The sequence below is a fragment of the Cimex lectularius genome, unplaced genomic scaffold, assembly GCF_000648675.2.
Source record: "Cimex lectularius strain Harlan isolate CLEC.00 unplaced genomic scaffold, Clec_2.1 scaffold31, whole genome shotgun sequence".
Lineage (NCBI taxonomy): Eukaryota > Metazoa > Arthropoda > Insecta > Hemiptera > Cimicidae > Cimex > Cimex lectularius.
In genome coordinates this window covers 1,502,067-1,522,952 of record NW_019392645.1, presented here as the reverse complement: position 1 = coordinate 1,522,952, position 20,886 = coordinate 1,502,067, and the positions used below count along the sequence as shown (strand labels likewise).

General features: G+C 38.1%; 1 protein-coding gene across 12 annotated transcripts; it reads right to left on the bottom strand.

The window, feature by feature from the left end:
* Nucleotides 1–164: 164 nt before the first annotated feature.
* Nucleotides 165–20,873, bottom strand: LOC106670450 (integrator complex subunit 12). 12 transcript variants are annotated; one of them, XR_002910982.1, is made up of 6 exons: nt 18,604–19,132; nt 14,667–14,696; nt 14,482–14,615; nt 9,802–10,017; nt 9,132–9,742; nt 1,370–1,457 (listed from the first exon to the last, which is right to left on the bottom strand). XR_002910982.1 is itself a non-coding variant. In XM_014400809.2 (5 exons), the coding sequence occupies exons 1-5, from the start codon at nt 3,098–3,100 to the stop codon at nt 451–453; spliced, it is 1,149 nt and encodes a 382-aa protein (XP_014256295.1). In that variant the 5' UTR covers nt 3,101–4,230; the 3' UTR covers nt 165–450. The 12 variants fall into 12 exon arrangements, 3 of the variants coding, with proteins under 3 accessions (XP_014256295.1, XP_024086200.1, XP_024086199.1); XR_002910981.1 differs by lacking the exon at nt 18,604–19,132 and adding an exon at nt 14,761–17,621; XM_014400809.2 differs by lacking the exons at nt 9,132–9,742; nt 9,802–10,017; nt 14,482–14,615; nt 14,667–14,696; nt 18,604–19,132 and adding exons at nt 165–615; nt 682–885; nt 947–1,137; nt 2,722–4,230 and having other exon boundaries at nt 1,248–1,457.
* Between the last annotated feature and the right edge of the window lie 13 nt (nt 20,874–20,886).

Genomic DNA, 20,886 nt, shown 5'->3' with positions numbered 1-20,886 from the left:
TTCTTATTTATATTTACAGATTAAGGGGCTCAGCCAAACATCGTTCTTTTTCTGATTTAAAAAAATAAATAAATCATGTGCTATGTAAAATATTTTCAATGAATGAGGAAATGGACATTAGAGTAAGAATATTTCATACTCCAAATAAAAACACATTGTTCGGTTTTTAAACGTGTAATTATCAATCATTTATTCACATTTTTTGTTTTAAGAATTTTTGATTTTTTACACCCTGTATTGAAAAAATACTATGGCCATACATAGTACTAAAACAACAAATACACCCATTTAAGTTAGCCTTAATTATTATTGTCTAATAATAATCAAGCTAAAGTACATTAAAAATTACTACAATACATTTGTTTGTACATTACGTCTGTAGACACAGCTACATAATAATAAATCTAATCCTCGGATCTGAAGAGGGAATTTCTATGTAATACAATCTTGTTACACACATCCACAAGTTTCAACTGTGAGATTAGGGATGATTTTAGATTGATAAGATTTATTGTGATCTATGTAGATGAGCTGAACCGGAGAAAAATCTCTCGGCGTACAACAAGGGGCGACGTCTATCTTCATACCTAGGCTGTGTTTAAGGTTGTATAATTTCTAAAAAGAGTATAAGCAAAATATTACAACATTGGAAAATAAAAGATATTGAAGTTTTCGACATACATGTATTACAGAATGGTACGGTGTCTGACTCAAAGAAATTGACGCGGCATTGGCACAGTTTCCTTTGCAATAGTACGCGTTATAACCGGTCGGCTTGATAATCCAATTTCCCCAGCCAATATCGGCAAACGAGACGTATAAATTTTCTCGGCAACATTCTGTTATTCCTTTCGTACAATTTACATTTCGTTTTACTCTATTGACCTAAACAAAATAAATTATTACAGCATATAAATAAATATTGGTAAAGTCTTTCATATCTTACTCTGTCTTCCCGTCGAACGTCCACGAGAAGAAAAGGCTTAGTAGCAGTTTCATTATTGGAAAAATGTTCGCAAGCATCATTGTAATCATACACATGATTTTCATCGCATGTAATTTTACTGGTGTAACATTCCTCTGATGTATCAAATTTGCGCACCAAAGCCCAGCCGATATCTATTTCACTCCAGCCATCTGAAATTATTTATATACAGCAACAGAATACAACCAGCCAGATTGCTGGATAAATATTTCAATAATTTAAATTTGTTATATTTAATATTACCATTATGACTAATTCTTACCGGTTACGCGCATTTCATAGTCCTTTATATATCTTGGTAAGAATTTTTCATTTCCAGTTACACAAGGTGCCAACTGTAATTTACAATTGTTCACTTTGTGCTTGCTTAAATGGAACCAAAGTCTGGCACCATCGATCTCATTTAAGTAGCTAGGTAGGTCAAATTTTAGGACGATTTCAAGTATGTTATTCTGTGAATAACACTTAACATCTGTAAATAATTAAAAGTAATTATCACTTTATACCTCTCATTTTCGAATGAAATTATTAAAAAAAAGTGTTTTCTTGTTGAGGTATGATGTCCATTTTCAATCATACTTCTCTGCACACTTGGGGCATTTCACCATCTTTAATCAACCCAGTACTGAAGTTGGTGACAAGTGTCTCGACAGTCCATTCAAGGACAGGCAGGGCAAACTAAGAGACTAAAAATGTTTTACAAGATAAATTAATGGCAAAACACATAAAATTACTGAATGTCACGGAAGAAAATAAGCAAACAGCCGTGCTGTAATTTTTTCTCATCTCCCCACACGGCACCTGATGAAAAAGTTCATTTTATGTTAAGTTGTCGTTTAAGTAATGACATTAAATTCAAAGGCACCCAACAAAAAGGAAAAAATTCAAGGAAGAAATTGAAAATTGTGTGAATGGCTAAACTCAGTTTCCGTTCCAGATATTTCTGGCTTCAGATTTCTTGCTGAGTGTTCTCATCCTGACGTCATAACGGCATCTGCCTTTCCATCTTCCAACAGTTTAAAACTTGATTTTAGCTAATGTTTGTCTTGCAGATCTTAGTAAAAAATAGTAATTTTTATTTAATACATTTGAATATGTGTTGGGATGGAAAGGTCGGTGTCTCAGGGATTAGTCCCCAAGGTTCAGATAGTTAAGAACATTGGGGTATTCAAAAAAAAAAAAAAAATCCTATTTGGACATACAGCATACAAATGCGGGAAACCACTAAACATTACAATATCCAATCCAATCCTTCCAAACTAAAGATCAATTGTAAATCTCTCAACTATATTTGAACATTCACGTCTCATTTATCCAAAAATTTACTAAGTTCCACAGTATTCTATCCCATCAGTTTAATAGTCTTGCCTTAGCCTTATCCAACAGATCCCCATCCTTAAAATCCTATAAGTCGTTTTTTGCCGAAATGGCTATATGACCTCCTTTCTGAGAAATTTTGATAAACTAATGCAGTGAAGTGCAATGGGAGATTAACCATGAATATATGCTCCCCTCAATACTTAAATCTTCTAATTGATGGTAATAAAAAAATAATAATAAAAAATAAAATAAAAAACTACGAGTCTTTTCTGATGTTAATTGTAATTAATTTTGTTTGATTAAAGGCAAATGAAGCTTAAATATATTAATTTATTAGCGAATCTATACAGCCAAGTTATAAGAAAGCAAAAAAAAAGTTATAGTGTACTAATTGTGAGTATGGTGTATGATTATACCGGAGGAAACGACTATAATCCTGTCTTTATAGTGGGTTGTGGGTTTAATCTTAGACTGTTCGTGTAGCATTAAGAATCCTTCTCTGATGGGATGTGGGATTTTCTGAGTAGACAGGTCGACTTCAGGCACCTTCGACATCCCCAGTTGTTTCAGTATGGTCTGTTTAACGATTTCGATCCTTAAATTTTTCACTTCGAGATCGTTCAGAGTTCTCTCTATGTAGTTTTGGCTATGACCGCAGCTGTGGCATCTCGCTATGTTAGCCGTCTGCATGACCAAATCATTCCAAATCTCGTGGAGGTGCTCGTTCTTCCTCACTTTGTTCGCACCAGTGATGCAGAGGAGCGCGAGAAAAGTCAACGTGTACACCGCGATCATCGCTATGACACTGCAGCTCGTCGTGAACCGGCTCCCAAGTATGAACTTAATAAACCGGCCTTGATCTTTGATAATGGCTTTATTAAAATGAATTGGAACTAAGAGGTTTGAGACCAAAGAAAGTATTGGTCGAATATTATTTTGTCTGCACTAGATGTAAACTAGATCAATCAATTATACTTGTCAGTCCAATTAAGAAGCATCATGGGCCATAATAATACCTTTCCTTTTATTACAAATTTGTCTTATATTACATTGTGTCCTATTTTGCCATTTTTTATTGTGTCATTATTTGTCAAAATTGTTGTGATTTTTCATGTAGGATCAAATACCAATGAAGTTTGAACTATTTAACGATGCTAAATCACCAAATCCACTGATTCATTTGAGCTATCAGAAAAATAATTTTTGTTAAATGATTAAATTAAAATCCCCTTATTAATCAGAATTAACAGAAGATGCCTGACAATGAGATATATACCTTGGAGAACTGTCGAATAATAGATAGCGCCAAATATAATGACCATTGCAAACCAATTTTCTTAAAATATAAGGTACTTACTGTTCTCTCCCTTTTTCTACTTATAAAATTAACAATATACGTGCTATTGTATGCAAAAAAGTTAAAGTAATCAAGTGCAAGAAAGTTAAAAAATCAGGTTTTGAGCAAAATTGGTCATTTATGGGCTGGGTGGGGCATATCATATAGAACACGGTCTATTTATTATTCTGCACTGTGCGAGTCAGTGATGATTTACACTGCTCCGGCATGGACTCATGAGCTCCATTCTTCGGGATGGGGAGCGCTTGTGCGATCGCAGCGTGCTGTGCTTTTGGCTGTTACGAGGGAGTTTAGGCCAATGTAAACATTTTTTTTAAATTTATAAAAAAAACCGATAATTTGTAAAAATCAAGACATTGGAGGGAGAACGTCATTTTTCAGCAAGGCGTCCTAAAAACGGTCAGTCGCTCCCTGGTTTACAAATGGTACGCGCACAAACGTACCTTTCTTTTCGTCCGGCGAGTGGCTCCCAGACCCCAATCAAGATAAGCACGAACTTTTCTTCTGATCTTCACTGTCGTGAGTCGACAACAAGACGTACGAACGTTCTTATTCTTTGTCTTTTCAACATTGTCATTTTGTGTATCAACTTCTCTCTCTCTCTCTCTCTCTCTCTCTCTCTCTCTCTCTCTATATCTCTNTTTAGATTCGGTATTTATATCATACATTGTCAATTAATAAAATTAACTATTAAACGAATTATTAAATTTTTATCCACTAAATCCTTTACACAACAGCCGGCAACTATCCCTGGTAGCGCCCGGGGACTTGGAGGGTAGATATCCAATACTTTCTCCCACCGGCGTCTACAAAACATTGGTCCTCCGGGCTGGATTGTTGTGTAAGGGATTTAACATTTTGATACTATATTTTGGGTTTTATGTGTAGTAGTTTTGTAGCATTTAATTTTTTTTTTTAATATTATTTTTAGCATATACTACTATTTTTTTAAATGGTAACGTATCGCCCACTGTTTTTGAAATATTGTAGATACCTACAATCAGATATTGTTTAAGCATTTATATACGCACATTAGTATTTTGTAACAAAGGAATTCCTCAACATGGCCGAAGGGGGAGATTCGTCGGAAAAAGTCCATTGCCGAACAAGGATGCTTAGCTTCTGCAGACCCTTCTCAAATTCACTTGTTTATGGCAATGCATACTCAATTAAAAGAAAATTTCGATAAATACAATCAAACCTGGGACAAATTGACAGAATATTATATGCGACTTAATAAATTCCAGGAATATCCTTCGCCAAGCGAAGTCACGACACAATCTCCTGCGAAAAGATACTTCTATGAGGCAATGTCACTTTACTTGCGACTGTGTCAAACAACTCCCGTTTGACTCCCTCTGTTCGTGGAAGCCTTTAACACTTCAAATCTGAACAAACCTAGAATCGTGCGTGCGCAATTACCGACGATCAACCTTCCTACTTTCGATGGAAACTTTAAGAAATGGCCTGCTTTTCACGATATTTTCGTGTCGTTGGTTCACGATGATGCTACGATACCTTCAATTGAAAAATTCCGTTTCCTTCTTTCTGCGCTTACGGGGGAAGCTTAATAATAAACAAATTTCCCATTTTGGACACCAATTACGAACTCTCGTGGAAAGCTATCACTCAAGCTTACGAAAGTCCTCGTATGCTGGGCAGTCAATATATAAATGCAGTTTCAGATTTTAAGCCTTCAACTGGCAAGCCCTCCTTAGAGTCTCTACAAGATATTCTCGTCCATGTGACAGACAATCTGGCAGCTTTTAAATTTTTAAAAATCGACAATGAGACTGATTTTCTGCTCACTCATATAGTGTAAACAAATAGCATATTTTAAAAACCACAATCCCCTTCAAGCCAACACTTTAATTGATTATGAGAGAGGTGTCACACTCCATGTCTTACTAAGACGTCTAAACTCATGAATGATTTTCAGTTCTTGAAAACTTTTCAGGGGCCAGACAATTATCCATCAAGGAAACATCGCTTTTAACCACAGAGTAGACACCCAGCAAGATTCCCCAATCAATATTCTAATTTCTTTCAAACACCTAGTAGACACCCAGCAAAGTTCCCCAACGAATATTTCGATTTCCCTCAAAACACGAAATCAAATACACAAAGTTCACAAAACACTATATTCGCCCCGTGAATTCAATTCTAGGCTCTTTTTTTGTTTAACATATTGAAACGACTAAACAAAAGTTTAAAATTGCTTGGCTTCTTAAAGAGAAATACAATAGAATTTATGAATTTTCATTGTATAAGCGTGCTTTACTTATCTTTAGTATGGCCTATTCTGGAGTATAACTCAGCCGTATGGTCACATTATTATATCAAATTGTTGGACCTTTAGTCATATGGATTTTTTATTAGTGAGGTATTGTTAAACTTTATTATAAATTATTGTTTTTGTTAATCTATAATAATAATAGTGTAACCGGGTCATTAAGTCGAGGCCTGGAGTTGGTGTGGATGTCGTGTTGTCTTGCTCTCTTTGGACTTTGGTCGAAACTGTAGCGCGCAAGAGGAAGCCAGATCAGCACTGGAAGGATTCCACGAGTCACCCTACGAACATGATCTAAGATTTTCATCTAATGGATATATCGTCTTATTTCTCATAATCGGATACATTCGTTTGTGTCTTGGAGAAGACAAATAGTGAGTGCTCACTTAAGACATTTTACTGTTTAAGAAAGGCCAAATTTTTATGTATATAGTTTTAGTTTCGTAGTACCTTAACTTTATTTCTTTATGTGTAAATATATGTAATTGAACCATCACCCTTTTTGTTCTTTATTTGTTTTCTTTATTTTCTTGATTGTTCAAATAGTTTCATCGCGAACCCTCCCGTCTCACGAGGAGCTATCTCCTAGCCGCTAACATTTGTCCCCCCCCCCTTGATAGTTAAAAGACTATCTGGTGCCCGTTCATTATTTTCTTAAATTTTGCTTTTCCTCTGAACAAACCAGACCAGGGGTTACATTAAAAATTCATTCAATAACCTTAACTTGTTAATGAACATATGCACTCTAGAAAAGCATAGAAAAGTCGGCGACATTACAGTTTGTTTCTATTCCAACAAAAAATATAGACATTTCATCACGGAAATTACCTGCAAACATTGTATTGGCTGATTCAAATTTTCACAAATCAGGTCCAATTGACTTGCTTATTGGAGCAGACCAATTTTTTGAGATTAAATGAAAAAAATTAAGTTAGGGCCAAATCTACCAATCTGTCCAACACACAAAATTGGGATAGGTCATTGCAGGAGGTATAAAAAATTCATTATCCTTTGCAACAACATTCTGCCATTGCAGCCTCGATGAAAGCCTCATCAAATTTTGGGAACAAGAAGAAGTTAATTCAACGGTCGAATCATTTGACGAAAGGATTTGTGAGGAAAGTTTTGTGTCCACAACAAAGTGAGACAAATCTGGACGCTTCGAGGTGACACTTCCCACAAATGACAGGCAATTCCGAAAAAATTGCAAGGCATCGATTTCTTCAATTAGAAAAAAGATTGCAAAGAGACCCCAAATTTTGTGAAGCATACAAATCGTTTATGTGCGAATACGAATGTTTGGGACACATGACAGCGCTTCAAGAGGAAGAAAGGGGCCCTGAGTTGCCACATCATGGTGTCATAAACAAAACAAGTTCAAGTACAAAATTCAGAGTCGTATTCGACGGCTCTTGTAAAACAAGTTCTGGCATCCTAAACGATGCACTACTAGTTGGCCCAACTATACAGCAAGAACTCTTTTCTATTCTTGTAAGGTTCAGGAAGCACAAAATAGTAATGTATAACCAAAATGTATCAGCAAATTAATAATACACCAACACAAAGGGATCTCCAAAGAATATTTTGGCGGGAAGATCCATACAAACCATTAAAAGTATACCAATTAAATACCGTCACGTACAGAACTGCATCGGCTGCTTGATTAGCTACTAGATGTTTACACCAATTAGGCATAGAAGGAGAGACCAAATATCCAAAGGCATCGGTTATTATACAAAGGAATTTTTACGTCGATGATTTACTGACTGGTTGTGATAACGTTGAAGAGGCTCTAATATTAAGACAACGAATTATTCAACTTTTAAAGAAAGGTCAATTAGAGTTACACAAATGGTACTCAAATAGCTCACAAGTCCTTAAAGGTGTAGACTCCACAAAACAGGAGCCAAGGCGAATATTGAATCAGACAGGAGATTTGAATGTGAAAATAGGATTACTGTGGAATCCAGAATTAGAACCTCTTCAGCTTTGCTATTAAACAAATACCACACGGACAAGAAACCAAGCGAAGGTCTAGCCAATTGCAAGGCTATTTGATCCTTTAGGACTATTGAGGCCAGTAGTAGTATGCGCAAAAATTATTCTCCAAAAACTCCGGGAACTAAAAATAAGTTGGGATGATATATTACCAGAAGATATGGCCAATAAGTGGTACAAATTTCAGCAAAATTTACCTACATTAGAAATCATAAAAATTGAAAGAAACATAATTAATTTTCCAACAAGTGCCATGGAGTATCATGATTTTTGCAACGCATCGGAAACTGCTTATGTGCTTATCATCACAAATTATAATACATTAAAGTCCTCAGTTGCGCCTTTTTATGACCATCACCATCAATGATAATAACAGTTTCAGATTGTTGTCCGGAACTTTTAGAAAGAATTAAATTTAATATACCTGATAAAAGAACAAGATATACAAAGTTTTGTTTTTATGTTACTATTAGCAAAACAAACTACATGGTCACTCTCCGATGCATAGAATAAATGCATGCATCCAATGTTCAGTTGGATCTATTTCATAATTCATTGTATTCTGTGAAAAATATGTAAATTGTATGATATACTTAAATTGGCTTGTCGTAAATAAAGATATTATTAAATGTGAGAGACACTTCTGGGTATTTTGCCCGAGAATTCCTTTTTGTTTTGGCTACATGGAAAATTCACCATCAGTGGTGCAAGGTAAAGGCCTTGTTGAATTTTTTTCTGTCAATCGTCGTAATAAATGTTTTCCACATTCACTTAACCTCGTACGTGAGAGCGCACTGAAGGTAGAAAGTGCTAAGGGTATCATCACCAAGGTTCATGACATAGCCTGAGTACGAAAAGGCACAAAGGCAACTGATGAACTAAAAAGTTTTTGTATTAATGTTTATGTTCCTGAAGGGAAAATATTGAAACTTATCTTAGATGTAAAAACAAGATGGAATTCTACATACTACATATATTTTTTGAATTATTACCAGCTATCAGACATTTGGCACTGACATTAGTAGGATGTTACTAGCTGCAGAAGTAGAAATATTACAAGAGTTTATCAGTGTCCTTGAACCTTTAGAAATGATGACAGTCAAATTAAGTAGTGAAAAGTATGTTACATTGGGTAAAGTTATTCCTATTGTGAAAAACAGTATAAACATTTTCCTCGATACCTCAGTGGTAGTAGCCGGTCAGAGGTCTCAGCTGAACAACCCTCTGGGAGCTCCAATACTCCTGCGCCCTGAAGGTTCTGCTCCTCGGATCTCCCGTCTAGGCACTTGAGTAGCACCTTGTCAGGTTGCGCCAGGCTGTAGGTCCAGGTGTCCCTCTCTTCATTCCACAGCCACAGTGGGGAGTCATCCCCGTGGACGATCCCCTGGCACCGCTGTCGCATTACCTCGGTGTCCCCGAAGAAGGCAACACTCACACAGGAAGGGGTCCTGCGGGACACCAGAGATTGCGGCGCAGACGATGGGCGGCGACCCCGACACCTCCATAGCTCCTTTTCGCTCACTACAGCGTAGTAATCTCGGGATTCACTGACCAGCAGATAGTCCGTCGATGTCAATTCTACCCGAGTCCGCCTTCGAGTGACCTCATCGATCCAAGGTACACTGTCTACACCGTACCGCCATAACCAGGGGTGGGTGGCTCGTAACAGTATTTCCACGATTAAATGCATCCTTCTGGCCGCCTCCACTCCAGTCACCCCCGCCAGTGAATAGTGAGAGAACACGTCGCCTGGTTCATGTCCTGCAAGCAAGGAAAGCCCCAAAGGCAAAGCCTCCCGGACCCTCCTGATTAGCCAGCTAGTTCGCGCAGAGAAATTAGAGAACAGCTTACCTCCTCCCGTGCGGCTCGCTCTAACCCAACCCCTATTTCTCCTAACTCTACTAAGGTTTGAAGTGCCGAGGATTCCAAGCTCCTAAGCCCGTGAGATATAAATAGGGAAAGATTGAATAACTGGAACAGGTCCGTAACTGTTTGACTCAGCCTCCTTCATCCATGCCCCCTCCCCATGATCCGTCAACAGAAGAAGGCGGATTGCGCAGAACGCCCCTGTAAAAGGCAGAATGTTCTTAGTCTTGATGGTTTTGGCGACGAGGCCGTGTAGGCCTCGTTGGCTGGTGTTCCCCTACCAACCACTCTGGGTCCCACCTTTCCCCACGTCCCCATTCTAAGCCGGTTACCCCACACCTGACACCAATTTGTGATAAGCGGTTTCCTTTTTTTCGTGCGCATGGCTCGTGACTCGTTCGAATACCGTCGCTGGCTAGGGTGCTCCGAGAGGGTAGTGAGCTACTCCACTCTAGGCCCGTCAAGCCTTTTAGGGGTAAGATTTGTCAGGTTGCCCGGGCTTGACGGGTGAACACCCTTTTCTTACTTACTACTAACTCTGGACAAGGAGGTTTGGGGGAAAGATACACCAATTCGGACAGAACAGACAGGTCCCTTTATTTGATATGACTGAACAATTCCCAATATGTATAATCAACTAGTGAAAAACGCCCTAACTCTGCTTATAAATAGCAACCCTTATTTCCTATTAAACAATTCATATACAAAACCTATTACTGGAAGACTAATTCTAGATATAACTAATGCTCTTACTCTCTTTAACGAAACCTTAATACTAGGAGCTTAATTATTGGGATCGTAGTGCGAAAAGTAGCCCGAAATCGCACAACTGTTCTCCAAATCTCCCACAAACCAATTGACAAAACTTGTACTCACAGGACTGGAATACGTGCATCGATTTCGTCGGTTCGGTGGTATGGATCCTGCGAACTACGCTGGCTAATCTGCCACACCAGTTCACCCTTTTGACTCTGTTTGACAGACTCACTGGTCGTCTCCATGGGACACTCCGACTGACTCAACTGCGTACTCCCGTACTACCGACTCTACTTGGGCTCTCTTTGGACTCTACCCGGGTTCTCTTTTTGATTTCACTCCGATTGTCCTTTTTGTATCAATCCGTTCAGGGAGGAGGTGGGTAACAGTTGCATTTCGAAAATACTGCTATGCTTCCGGGTGACCCGACTGCCCTTTGTCCTCTCCAGGTCATTAAGCTATTTCGGATGAGTCCGGGCATTAGCTAATCCTGAGGGTTGAGCAATAAGGCCACTCGTCAGCACAACAGCCAATTTTTCTAGGGCGATTGCCCCGGGATCGACCCACATTTCTCAATCGAAAACATCCAGCTGTTATTATTTTGCCAGTTTTTTTTTTTGTTTTTTTTTTTTAGCTGTGTCTGGAGTTCTTGAGAAAGACCGGGTCGGCTCCCGTTACTCAACCTGGCACAATACGCTTTCCCAACAATTAGCTAACCTATTTCTACGTCTAATTTTAATATTTATAACAAACTTAAATTTTTACAACCCCATTTAAGATTCCCTCTGGGGATCTTCACAGAGACATTCAGAAAGAACCCCAAAAACTAAAGCGGATCCAGATTTTATTTGCTTTCAGAAAATGAAGACCCTTCAAAGGTAAAGGAAGCAAGGTAGAGCTCACAAGCATCTAAATGGAAGGCAGCAATGCCAGAGGAGCTAAATTCGTTTGTCGAGAATGGGCTAATTTGCCAAAGGGCGAAACTGCGTTGAAGACCAAGTGAGTGTTCAAGCTACAAAATCTTCTACAGAAGAAGCAAAGTACAAGGCCAAACTCGTGGTGAAAGGATGTAGTCAATGACAGGGGATTGACTACAAAGAGACATTTTCTCCTGTAGTAAAATATTCCTTACTGAAATTCCTGTTCGCTCTAGCAACCATGGAAAACATGAATATTGCCCACATGGATATCAAAACTGCCTGTATGGTTCTACTTCTACCCCTGTCTCCACTCCATCATCCTTAGGTTGGTATCAAGAAAATAGTTGAAAAGTTTGTTATGTCAGAAGTTAACTCCGTCTCAACACCAACAGAACTCCAGAAAAGTGATGTTGACAGTACTAAGTGCAGTGAATCAATGCCCTGCCAGTGAAGCCGAGGATTCCTTTCTGAACCAGGCTTAAATTCATCTACCCAAAACTGCCTGTATTTTGAAGCTGCAATGGTATATGAATAAAAATCATCACAATTGTCTCCATTTAAGATGGTAGTAATAAATTATAACAAACAAGAGCTTGATACATTAAGACCAAAAGACAAACACCCTTTTCAAGAGCGCGGGAAAAGAAGGTGAAGAGAAGGGAGGAGGGAAGGTTTTGTTTTTGGTTTTTGGATGGTTCGTAGGCTCTCATGAGGTGTGAATAAAATCAAAGAAAAAAAAGAAAAACACCTCGAAGAAAGAAGAAAACAAGAAAAACATCTAGAGAGAAAAGAAACAGTTAAGAACGTTTATTTCATTTTTGTCATTGATGTTTTGTATAATTTGTCGATTGGGGATTTTCATCCCTCACACAAAGCGATCCACCAACTGTCGTTCTCATCATCAACATCAACGAGATCGTGGTGGTGGATTTTTTCTACCAAAAACGGCTGGCAGACTCTTCTGGAGACTGAGTTTGGTCATCAGCCTTCGTTCATCGAGCACCCTCCAGTTATCGTAGAAGACGGTGGTTGAGGAATTCACAACCGTTTCGTCAGGATATCGCAGTGTCGTTCCAGTCTGAGTCGTGAAAATCCGGCCAAAAAAAGGACATTTCGCCTACCTCGTGGAAATTTCGTCGTACCCAGGTGGATTCATATTTAACTCGGATCTATTTTCTAGGACATATATTATAATTTGATTTATTTCATAAAAGGAATCACCATTTTAAGTAAACTTTAACCTGCAGGTACATATCATTGTTTGCAAGTTAAAGAACACAATTTTTTTAAAAATATTTTTTTGTATTGTACAGGAAGAATTTCTCCATTCAATTTCCCTTTCCTCTTTGTTGCTTGTTTCTTGTCAAGATCATTTCTTCAATAAATTCATAGTTTTTCCTAATCTTTAAATTTACGTCGTTTCTATATTCTTTACCGTTTTCTTTTCCCCCCTTTTCTCCAGCGACGATGAACGGTGGGGTGGCTGTGCGAGAAAGACAAGCACCCCCCCTCCAACAAAGACATTAGCAGATAACTCAGCATCGCCACAAGTTATTCGTACTATTTGGTATTTGGCTACGAGCAATGCCTTCTCGTACCAGAGGCATTCTTGCAGCCATTGAGCAGGACGAAGTAGAAAAATAGGCAAACGTTGCTGACAAGAACCTCGAAGCCGGGGTAGGCCCGTCAATTGCTGCTGTGGAGGTCCAACGCTGCCCGGCTAAGCCTTTAAACCCGGAACTACAACAACTCATCGAACAAATTGGACAAATGCATATCAAACTGAACGAGATACGTGCAGGAGACAAGTACTGTTCCAGATCGCAATCACATTCAAGAATCTGATACACCCAGAGCCGAAAAAACTCCGAAATGTGAAAAACTATAAGAAAAAAAGAAAGTAGCTTCTATATATACACACTTGGAATTCCTGCTCCTTTTTGTAGAATCTCATCCATTCCTGGTGCTCATATGGGCAGAAAGAATTGATTGACCAGAGGAACTTTTTCATTGTGTATATTTCAGCTGCTGTCTTCCCATTTTCTTTTCTCTGCTTGTGTTCTCTTATTTTCCAAGTGGGACATAAGTACTGCCTCGAAAAAGTGTATTTAGAAGAAGCATCACATTTTGTTCTGCATCTTCTTTGTAGCTACTACTTTCTTCAGAGCAGTGTTTATATGTTCTCTGTCCTTGACAAGAGCTTTGTGCAGTCTGTCCATACTGAGATTTCTAAATTTATGAAAGGTTTCTCTTTTTGTCCTGCGGATGGTATGATTGTATAAGGTTTTATACAACTCTCTCCAGTTGCTTGTTTTTGCCATGTTGAATGCACTTCTGGTTTCAACTCTTAGTCTGCCCAGTTCTCTATTCTACCAGAGTGGTCCTTGTCTTCTTTTGAGTTCCTTCACAGGGCATCAATTATAGATCCTGTGAGTTCTGCAACTGCAAGTTCTAACTCGTTGCAGGTTTTTTGTTTTCTTTACTGTTGCAAGTCATGATGCACCATCTCAGTAAGTGCCCAGTCAGTGTTTTGAGGGTTCCTATATGGTATATGGTCTGTCGTATCTGATTCAATGTCAAACCTTATTCTAAAGTCTGACATAGTCTTCATTAGAAACCTTTCAATTCATTACGACACTGTGTAGAGCATAGCTGCAAATGATAATATCCAATAACTTAATTCTCAAATTTATTAAGAGAACGAATAAACTTCTTCTATCGCTTTGGTGACAAAGGTTGGGGTTGACCCTGTTTTTTTTTTTTTTTTCCCTTTATTGGCCTTATGATCTTGCATATTAGCCATAGTACGAATTCTTTGTGTGTTCAAATTGGGGGTTATCGGGAAAAAAGGGCCAGAGGCGACGGTGGGAATCGAACCCACGACCGCGGCGTGAGAGTCTCTCATGCTAACCACTCGGCTACCGCGGTCCCCCACCTATGTTAAGAAGTAATAATTTTTCCTTCACCGAAAATTCTAAGAGCAACTCACCTCATTTGTAGTTGTTATTGATTCTCCAGACTTGGTGTGTGTTAACATAACATCCTGTGAGTAAGGGGAGATTCTTCTTGCGGCAGTAGTCATCCAATCTCTGCAGTTCTTCTGGGGGAGGGTGTCCTCTTCTCCTGAGAAGTAGTTAATGTTATCACTGCCACTAGTTTTATCCCATCCATTACCTCTATTTTGATGAGGTCTGGATACGAATTCTGCAAGACAGATATAATTAGTGTTTTTCCTAAGTAATGGACATGTACCTCTGTAATGGAAAACCTCTGATTTGTCCTTTCCCATGGTTCCAGGCTGAGAATTGCCTATAGGTGTTGTGCTGTGAACATCCTAGCTATTACTGCTGAGGCAGCTTTTGCATGATGGATGTTCACCTGGAGCATTCTCATTTTCTCCATGTATTATTCTTTTGGGGGAGGAAGAAGTGTCTCCTCACCCAATAGCTCTTCCTCACTGAGCATCATTGCTTCTGGATGAAGAGGAAGTGTCTGGGTCTCCGGAATGACCTGCTCAATCTCCATCTCAACATTACCTCTACGGAAATGGTCTCCATAGGTGGTGTTATCACTACAGAGGCTTGCTCTTTTTGAATGGATGGGGTGGAGGAGTGGAATTTCTCCCTTTTTGTATCTTCCTCTCCACCTTCCCTTTTCGAAAAACTATAGTTGAGTATATGTTCTCTTTTTATTACCATCTCTGCTGAAACATTGTCTATACCCAGGACCATTATAATCCCATGCCCCCCCCTTGACTGTGTTCTCCACAATCATGTATTCTGCAACGAGTGTAGATCCCATTATTCTGCACCTTGACGAGTGCCAGACTCTTTTCTCAACACTGGCTCTCGGCGGTCAGAGGTACCTAACGAGTCCCTTCTTACTGAAGTTGAACTGCTCCGAAAACTCGTTTTCGAGCTTGAGGACAAAAATGCTATCCTGAAGGAGAATAATACTCAACTAAAGCCAGAATTGAGTCACTTGAAGGCGAACCGGGATCTAATGCTATGACCCCGGGAACGTCCTCTACCTAAGCAAGCATTGACACCAACAACATATAAAACCCCCAACATTTCACCTCATAACAAAAAAAGCACCAAGGAGATGGAACCAAAAACACACCTTCCACAAGACCCAGACGAAACACCCAAAAAACACCAACTCCTTCATTCTTTCATCAATCCTCATTCCTCCAAAATCAGCCAAACAAACACATATATCCGGATTTTAGCATTCTACATAATTCCGAGGACGAGAGCTCTTCGGAAAGCTCATCTCACTTCATCGAAATACCTCAAACAATACACAAATCGTTTTCTAAAAATAGTATTTCTCCTATGCTAGTAGAAAAAATAAAATTATTACCAAACTTCCAGCTATACCAGCCTGCAGCAATAATAAACTTTCTAACAGAACTAAAACCAATTGCACTAAGAAATAGAAACAAATTTAAATTTTTTCAGCTATTTTAGTGCACAGAAAAAGCGATGAAATGACTGCCAATTTCTTACATTAGAGATAGATTGCACATGGCACGTCCAAGAAACAGTATTTCCAAACAAAGGCACAGTTGTTGTTTGCTCCTCAGGATGAGAACACTCCACTCGGACAATACAGAGATTATAAACTAAAATTATTGAAATTATTAGGAGAAACAAATGAATGTACAAATGTTACGGATTTAATTAAGGCAATTCATCCAAAATATTTAACTTTAATGGGTACACTGATAACATAAAATGTTATCAACATAATTTTGACAAGATTAAAAAAGTTTAAATTACAATGAATGACAGAGGCATATCATTGGCTAACAACAGCTTCCCAAATTTTAATTACCCATCTGTGAACAATGGACCTACTACTAACAGAACAAGTTACAACTACAACAAACAACATAAAAATGATACTACATTACTACTATTTTTTCCATGTTAAACCGGCGTTTAGAAAAGTATGTCAAAAAGAATGATCTGCTTAGCAAATTTCAGGCTGGGTTCAGAAAATATTATTCTGCAATCGATAACATCTTTCTTCTGTCTAACCTAATGCAACTGAAGCTCTCAGAAAAGCAAAGGAAAGTGTATTGCTTTTTCATAGACTTAAAGGCAGCTTTTGACTCAATCAATCATTCATCATTATTCCTAAAGCTCTTAAACATGGGTATTTTGTCTAAGTTTGTGGGTATAGTTAAATGCTTTTATGCCTCGGGAGCTTCAGCGGTTCGGACCTCGGAAGTAATTTCTAAATACTTCAGAATAGAGAATGGAGTAAGACAAGGGTGTTTGCTTAGCCCCATGTAATTTGCCCTTTTTGTGGACGATATTGCTAATCTACTAGAAGGAGGAATTCTTGTTGGTAATACCAAAATAAAAATATTATTATATGCAGATGATATAGTCCTAATTGCTGAGAGTCCGGCTAGTTTGCAAAATAATATGCAAATTTTTGAGTGCTTTTGTGACCTTTGGAACTTATCTGTAAATTTAAAAAAGTCAAAAATTATGATCTTCTGCAATGCGGGTAAACCAGCAGTCTCAGAAAAATGGTTTTATAAAGGTAACAAAATCCAAGTGGTGAATAGGTACAAATACCTGGGTGTTATTTTTACTCCGCGTCTTTCCCTATCTCACCATTTTGAAGCAAGAATTTCGGCTGCAAAAACAGGTTTAAACTGTGTCTGGGTAAATCTCTTTCGCAACAAGCTTGTACCGTATGAAACCAAACTAAAAGTTAATAACAGTGTCCTTATAACAGAACAAGTTACAACTACAACAAACAACATAAAAATGATACTAATAATAGAAGGCACAATTACAATAGAAGACATTACAACACAAACTTTCAGGGCAGATTCCATTACTACAAAAATAACTTTTTTAGAAATCCAAATTTTAACCATAACCCAAATTATAACCACCCTAACAGATACAATGCAAATGATGGCTACAGAAATTTCAATAGACACCAAACAAACAATATCTCAAGAGTTTTTTTACCATGATAACAACAGAAATACAAGCAATCCCAACAGAAACTATAACAATACACAAAATGAAAACTATCAAAAAAATAAAACATTTAAAAAGAGGACAACACATTTCCAACAATAGGAAAAAATATTAAACAAATTTTAGAATTTAAAAAATTATTCACAGAATTGTCGGCCAACAATAAAACACCAAAAAACTAATAGATGTGGTGATGTCGCCATAAAATAAAATAAAAAACAAGGCAAAATACAAAAACACCACATTCCAGCACTATAAAATTCAGTATCCACCATAAACTGCATGTCCCAAGAAACACAAAACCTTTTATATAAAAAAAAAAACTGTTTAAAAATTTAAAATATAATATTGTCAGTAAATGGATGCAGTAGACCTAATTGCAACAGCCAACATAGACATAAAAATAGCTAACATGGCGTGGCCCATAGAAATAAACATCATGGAAAATATGCCTAACTCATGCTACTAGGATTTAACTTCTTCAACAAAGGGGGCTTAATTCTGGATGGGGAGGACAAAAGTATATCATTCCAACATAACCCATTAATGTAAATCTAATCACTTTTAAATGAAAATGCAGCAATCACTCGGAATAATGTGACGTCCCACTACAATCTGGGAAATAAACTCTCCAATAATTAAGCAGTTAGTCAAAGGGCGTCATAGCACAGACAGGAGCGACATACATTCCTCACAAGCCAGGGAAACCTAGCCCTGCAATAATTACACAAATCAATAAGGTCAAATAAATAAGAACTTTGAAGGGTGTCGCAGACCTTGATGGGAGTCATAGGATTTTTCCCATGAACCTGGAAAACATAAAGTTGCAACAGTTGGACAATTGATCAAACAAATAACTAACGTCGAGTTATTTAGTGCTGAAGGGTTTTCACAAGACCAAAAATATGTAGCAACGTGGGGCGTCGTCGTGACATCAGTCTTTGTCGGTCCACCAGCAGTGTGGAATTCCCCTAACCTTGATTGAAAAGGAATTTCCACCCCTACTCAGGTAGAGGAACAGGTATAAAAAGGGATGATTTGCAAATCAAAAGTCAGTCTAGGCCAAGGGCTCAAACCAGTCAGTCAAGACCAGGACTCACCTCAGGCAGTGAACATTCGACTCCAGGAGTCGATCCGGAAGAGGAGCACCACACTCCGTCTGAAACTCACAAAGGTGACTCAGCTAGCCAAAGCCAGCAAGGACCAGCTGTTGTGACCCATACGATAAAGTCGACTGTCAAGATACCAGAACCAGAGGTGCTGAGAATGCTAATCATGGTGAGCATCGTTTGGAGTCCCTTTGTTAACAGACTTATCCCAGATTTAGAGTTGTGGCTGACTTGTTACATTAATTAAGATTTTGTTGTGGTTGTGTACATAAAAAAACAAAAGTGTGTTAAAAGTTGAAGAATTTATTGTCTGATTTATTGAATTCTAGAACCTCACCTTCCCCTACTCAAGAATAAGTAGCAAAGCGATTACGTCAACTACTCTCTTATCGAGTATTCTTAGAGAAAAGCAAAGAAAGTATTCCTCTTGCAGAAGATATTTGATGAAAGGAGATAGAAAATTTATATTTGTTAATATAAAATTGTAATTTATAAAATAAATAAATAAAACTTGGACAAAATAATAACATTAATTAAAATTTCTAATTCAACATTAATTTATGTTGTTAGATTTTTGTTATTTGTCTCAAGTTTGTCTGTGAAATTGTTTTTCTTTAGCTAATAGTTTTTATAAGAACAATACACATAAATAAGAGAATGTTTCTATAAAGTACAATATATTATAAGTATGTAAACTCTAGATGTTATATTGCCATTTTGTTAAATAATTATTTACTTTCTACAAGGCACAACATGAAGTGATTATTAGAAAAATAATACGTAACCAACCTCACTTTATATAATTTTTATTGTAATAAAATTTTATTCTCCCTCTCTTTATCCCATTTTCTCACCACTTTCATTAATATTAACAGTAAAATACTTGAAAATAGTGGCAAAATCTACTAATAGAATAGTAGAAGACTCGTTTAATAGTTTTACTAAGAGGAAATCGAAATTGTACAAATCCTCGCAGAAACAATTTTAAAGAGTATTTACCTTAAAACGGCCTTAAACAGAAATTGAATCTTCATAAATTTGTATTCATTTATTGACAGTCCTTTTGCCATGTTTCCTCGTCGCTTTAATATTAACAGTAAAATTACTTGAAAATAATGGCCAAAACTACTAGTAAAATAGTAGAGGATTTGTTTATTAGTTTTACAAAGGGGAAATCGGACAGAAAACGATAATAATTCTCACAGAAAGATTTTAAAAAAATATTTACATTAAAATAGCCTTAAACAGAATTTCATCTTCATAAACTTGTGTTCGTTTATTAACAGTCCTTTTTCCATTTTTTCTCACCGCTTTCATTAATATTAACGGTAAAAAGTTAAAACTTTACAAATTCTCCCAGAAACATTTTAAAAAAGGATTTACCTTAAAATGGGCTTAGACACAAATTGAATCTTCATAAATTCGTGTTTATTTATTGACAGTCCTTTTGTCCTGTTTCCTCGCCGCTTTCTTCTTCATGATCTGGAGTCTTTTATCCGCGGATATGATGTTGATGCTGGGCAGGTGAGACTTGGACTGGCTCGAGCTCTTGCTCTGCCCGAGCCTGGTCCCGCCGAACGTCTTCGACCCGGATGAAGACGAGGACGACTTGAGCCCGGTCGAGTTTGACTTTGAAGGCTTCGAGTTGGAAGAGTCCGAAGTTTTCGGCTTGCAGAGTGGCTTTATGCAGTCGCGACAGTACCAGACGACACGTGGGTCGCTCAGATCTTCAGTGATCGGCGGTGTATGGCACTCTTTGTGATAAAGTGAGTGGCACTCCGAGCATTCCACGAGACTTTCCGACGTGTGAAGGAGATCCCTGCAGACGGTGCAGCTCGTGAATCTGTTTTCTTCGAGTATCTCGAAAAGGTTGACGCTGTTCCAAGAGTCCGAGTCGTTGTTCTCGTTCTCGGGTGAACGGTTGGGGCTTTTTGACGATTTCGCCTCGGCTTTTTTCGACGGGGCCTCTTCGGTGCGTTTCGTCGGGTCGGAAGAAGCCGGCTGCCAGATCGGAGGGATCGGCTTCATCTGTCTCTTCGAACCGAATTTGTTGATTATCGCGTCGATGAGCATTGAACGGAGGGTGTGCACAGCTTCCGTCTTCCCGCTTTGAAGAAGCATCAGAGCTTTCACGTTCACTACTTCTGATTCCGTGTGGGACATTTTCTCATACCAAGGAAAAACCGGTTCAAAACTACAAGTACTGTTGAAAACGACGAGCCACGAGGTCGGAGGTTATCAGACTACTGGCTACTGGCTAGTGGCTGGTGGCTA

Bases quoted from the DNA above. Each gene is read 5' to 3' on its own strand.
- LOC106670450 (XM_014400809.2), bottom strand. From the start codon at position 3,100: ATGATCGCGGTGTACACGTTGACTTTTCTCGCGCTCCTCTGCATCACT. The intron at 1,458-2,721 runs GTATAATCATAC...AATTATTTACAG, and splicing joins GATTATAGTCGTTTCCTCCG to ATGTTAAGTGTTATTCACAG. The intron at 886-946 runs GTAAGATATGAA...TATTTTGTTTAG, and splicing joins ACGTTCGACGGGAAGACAGA to GTCAATAGAGTAAAACGAAA.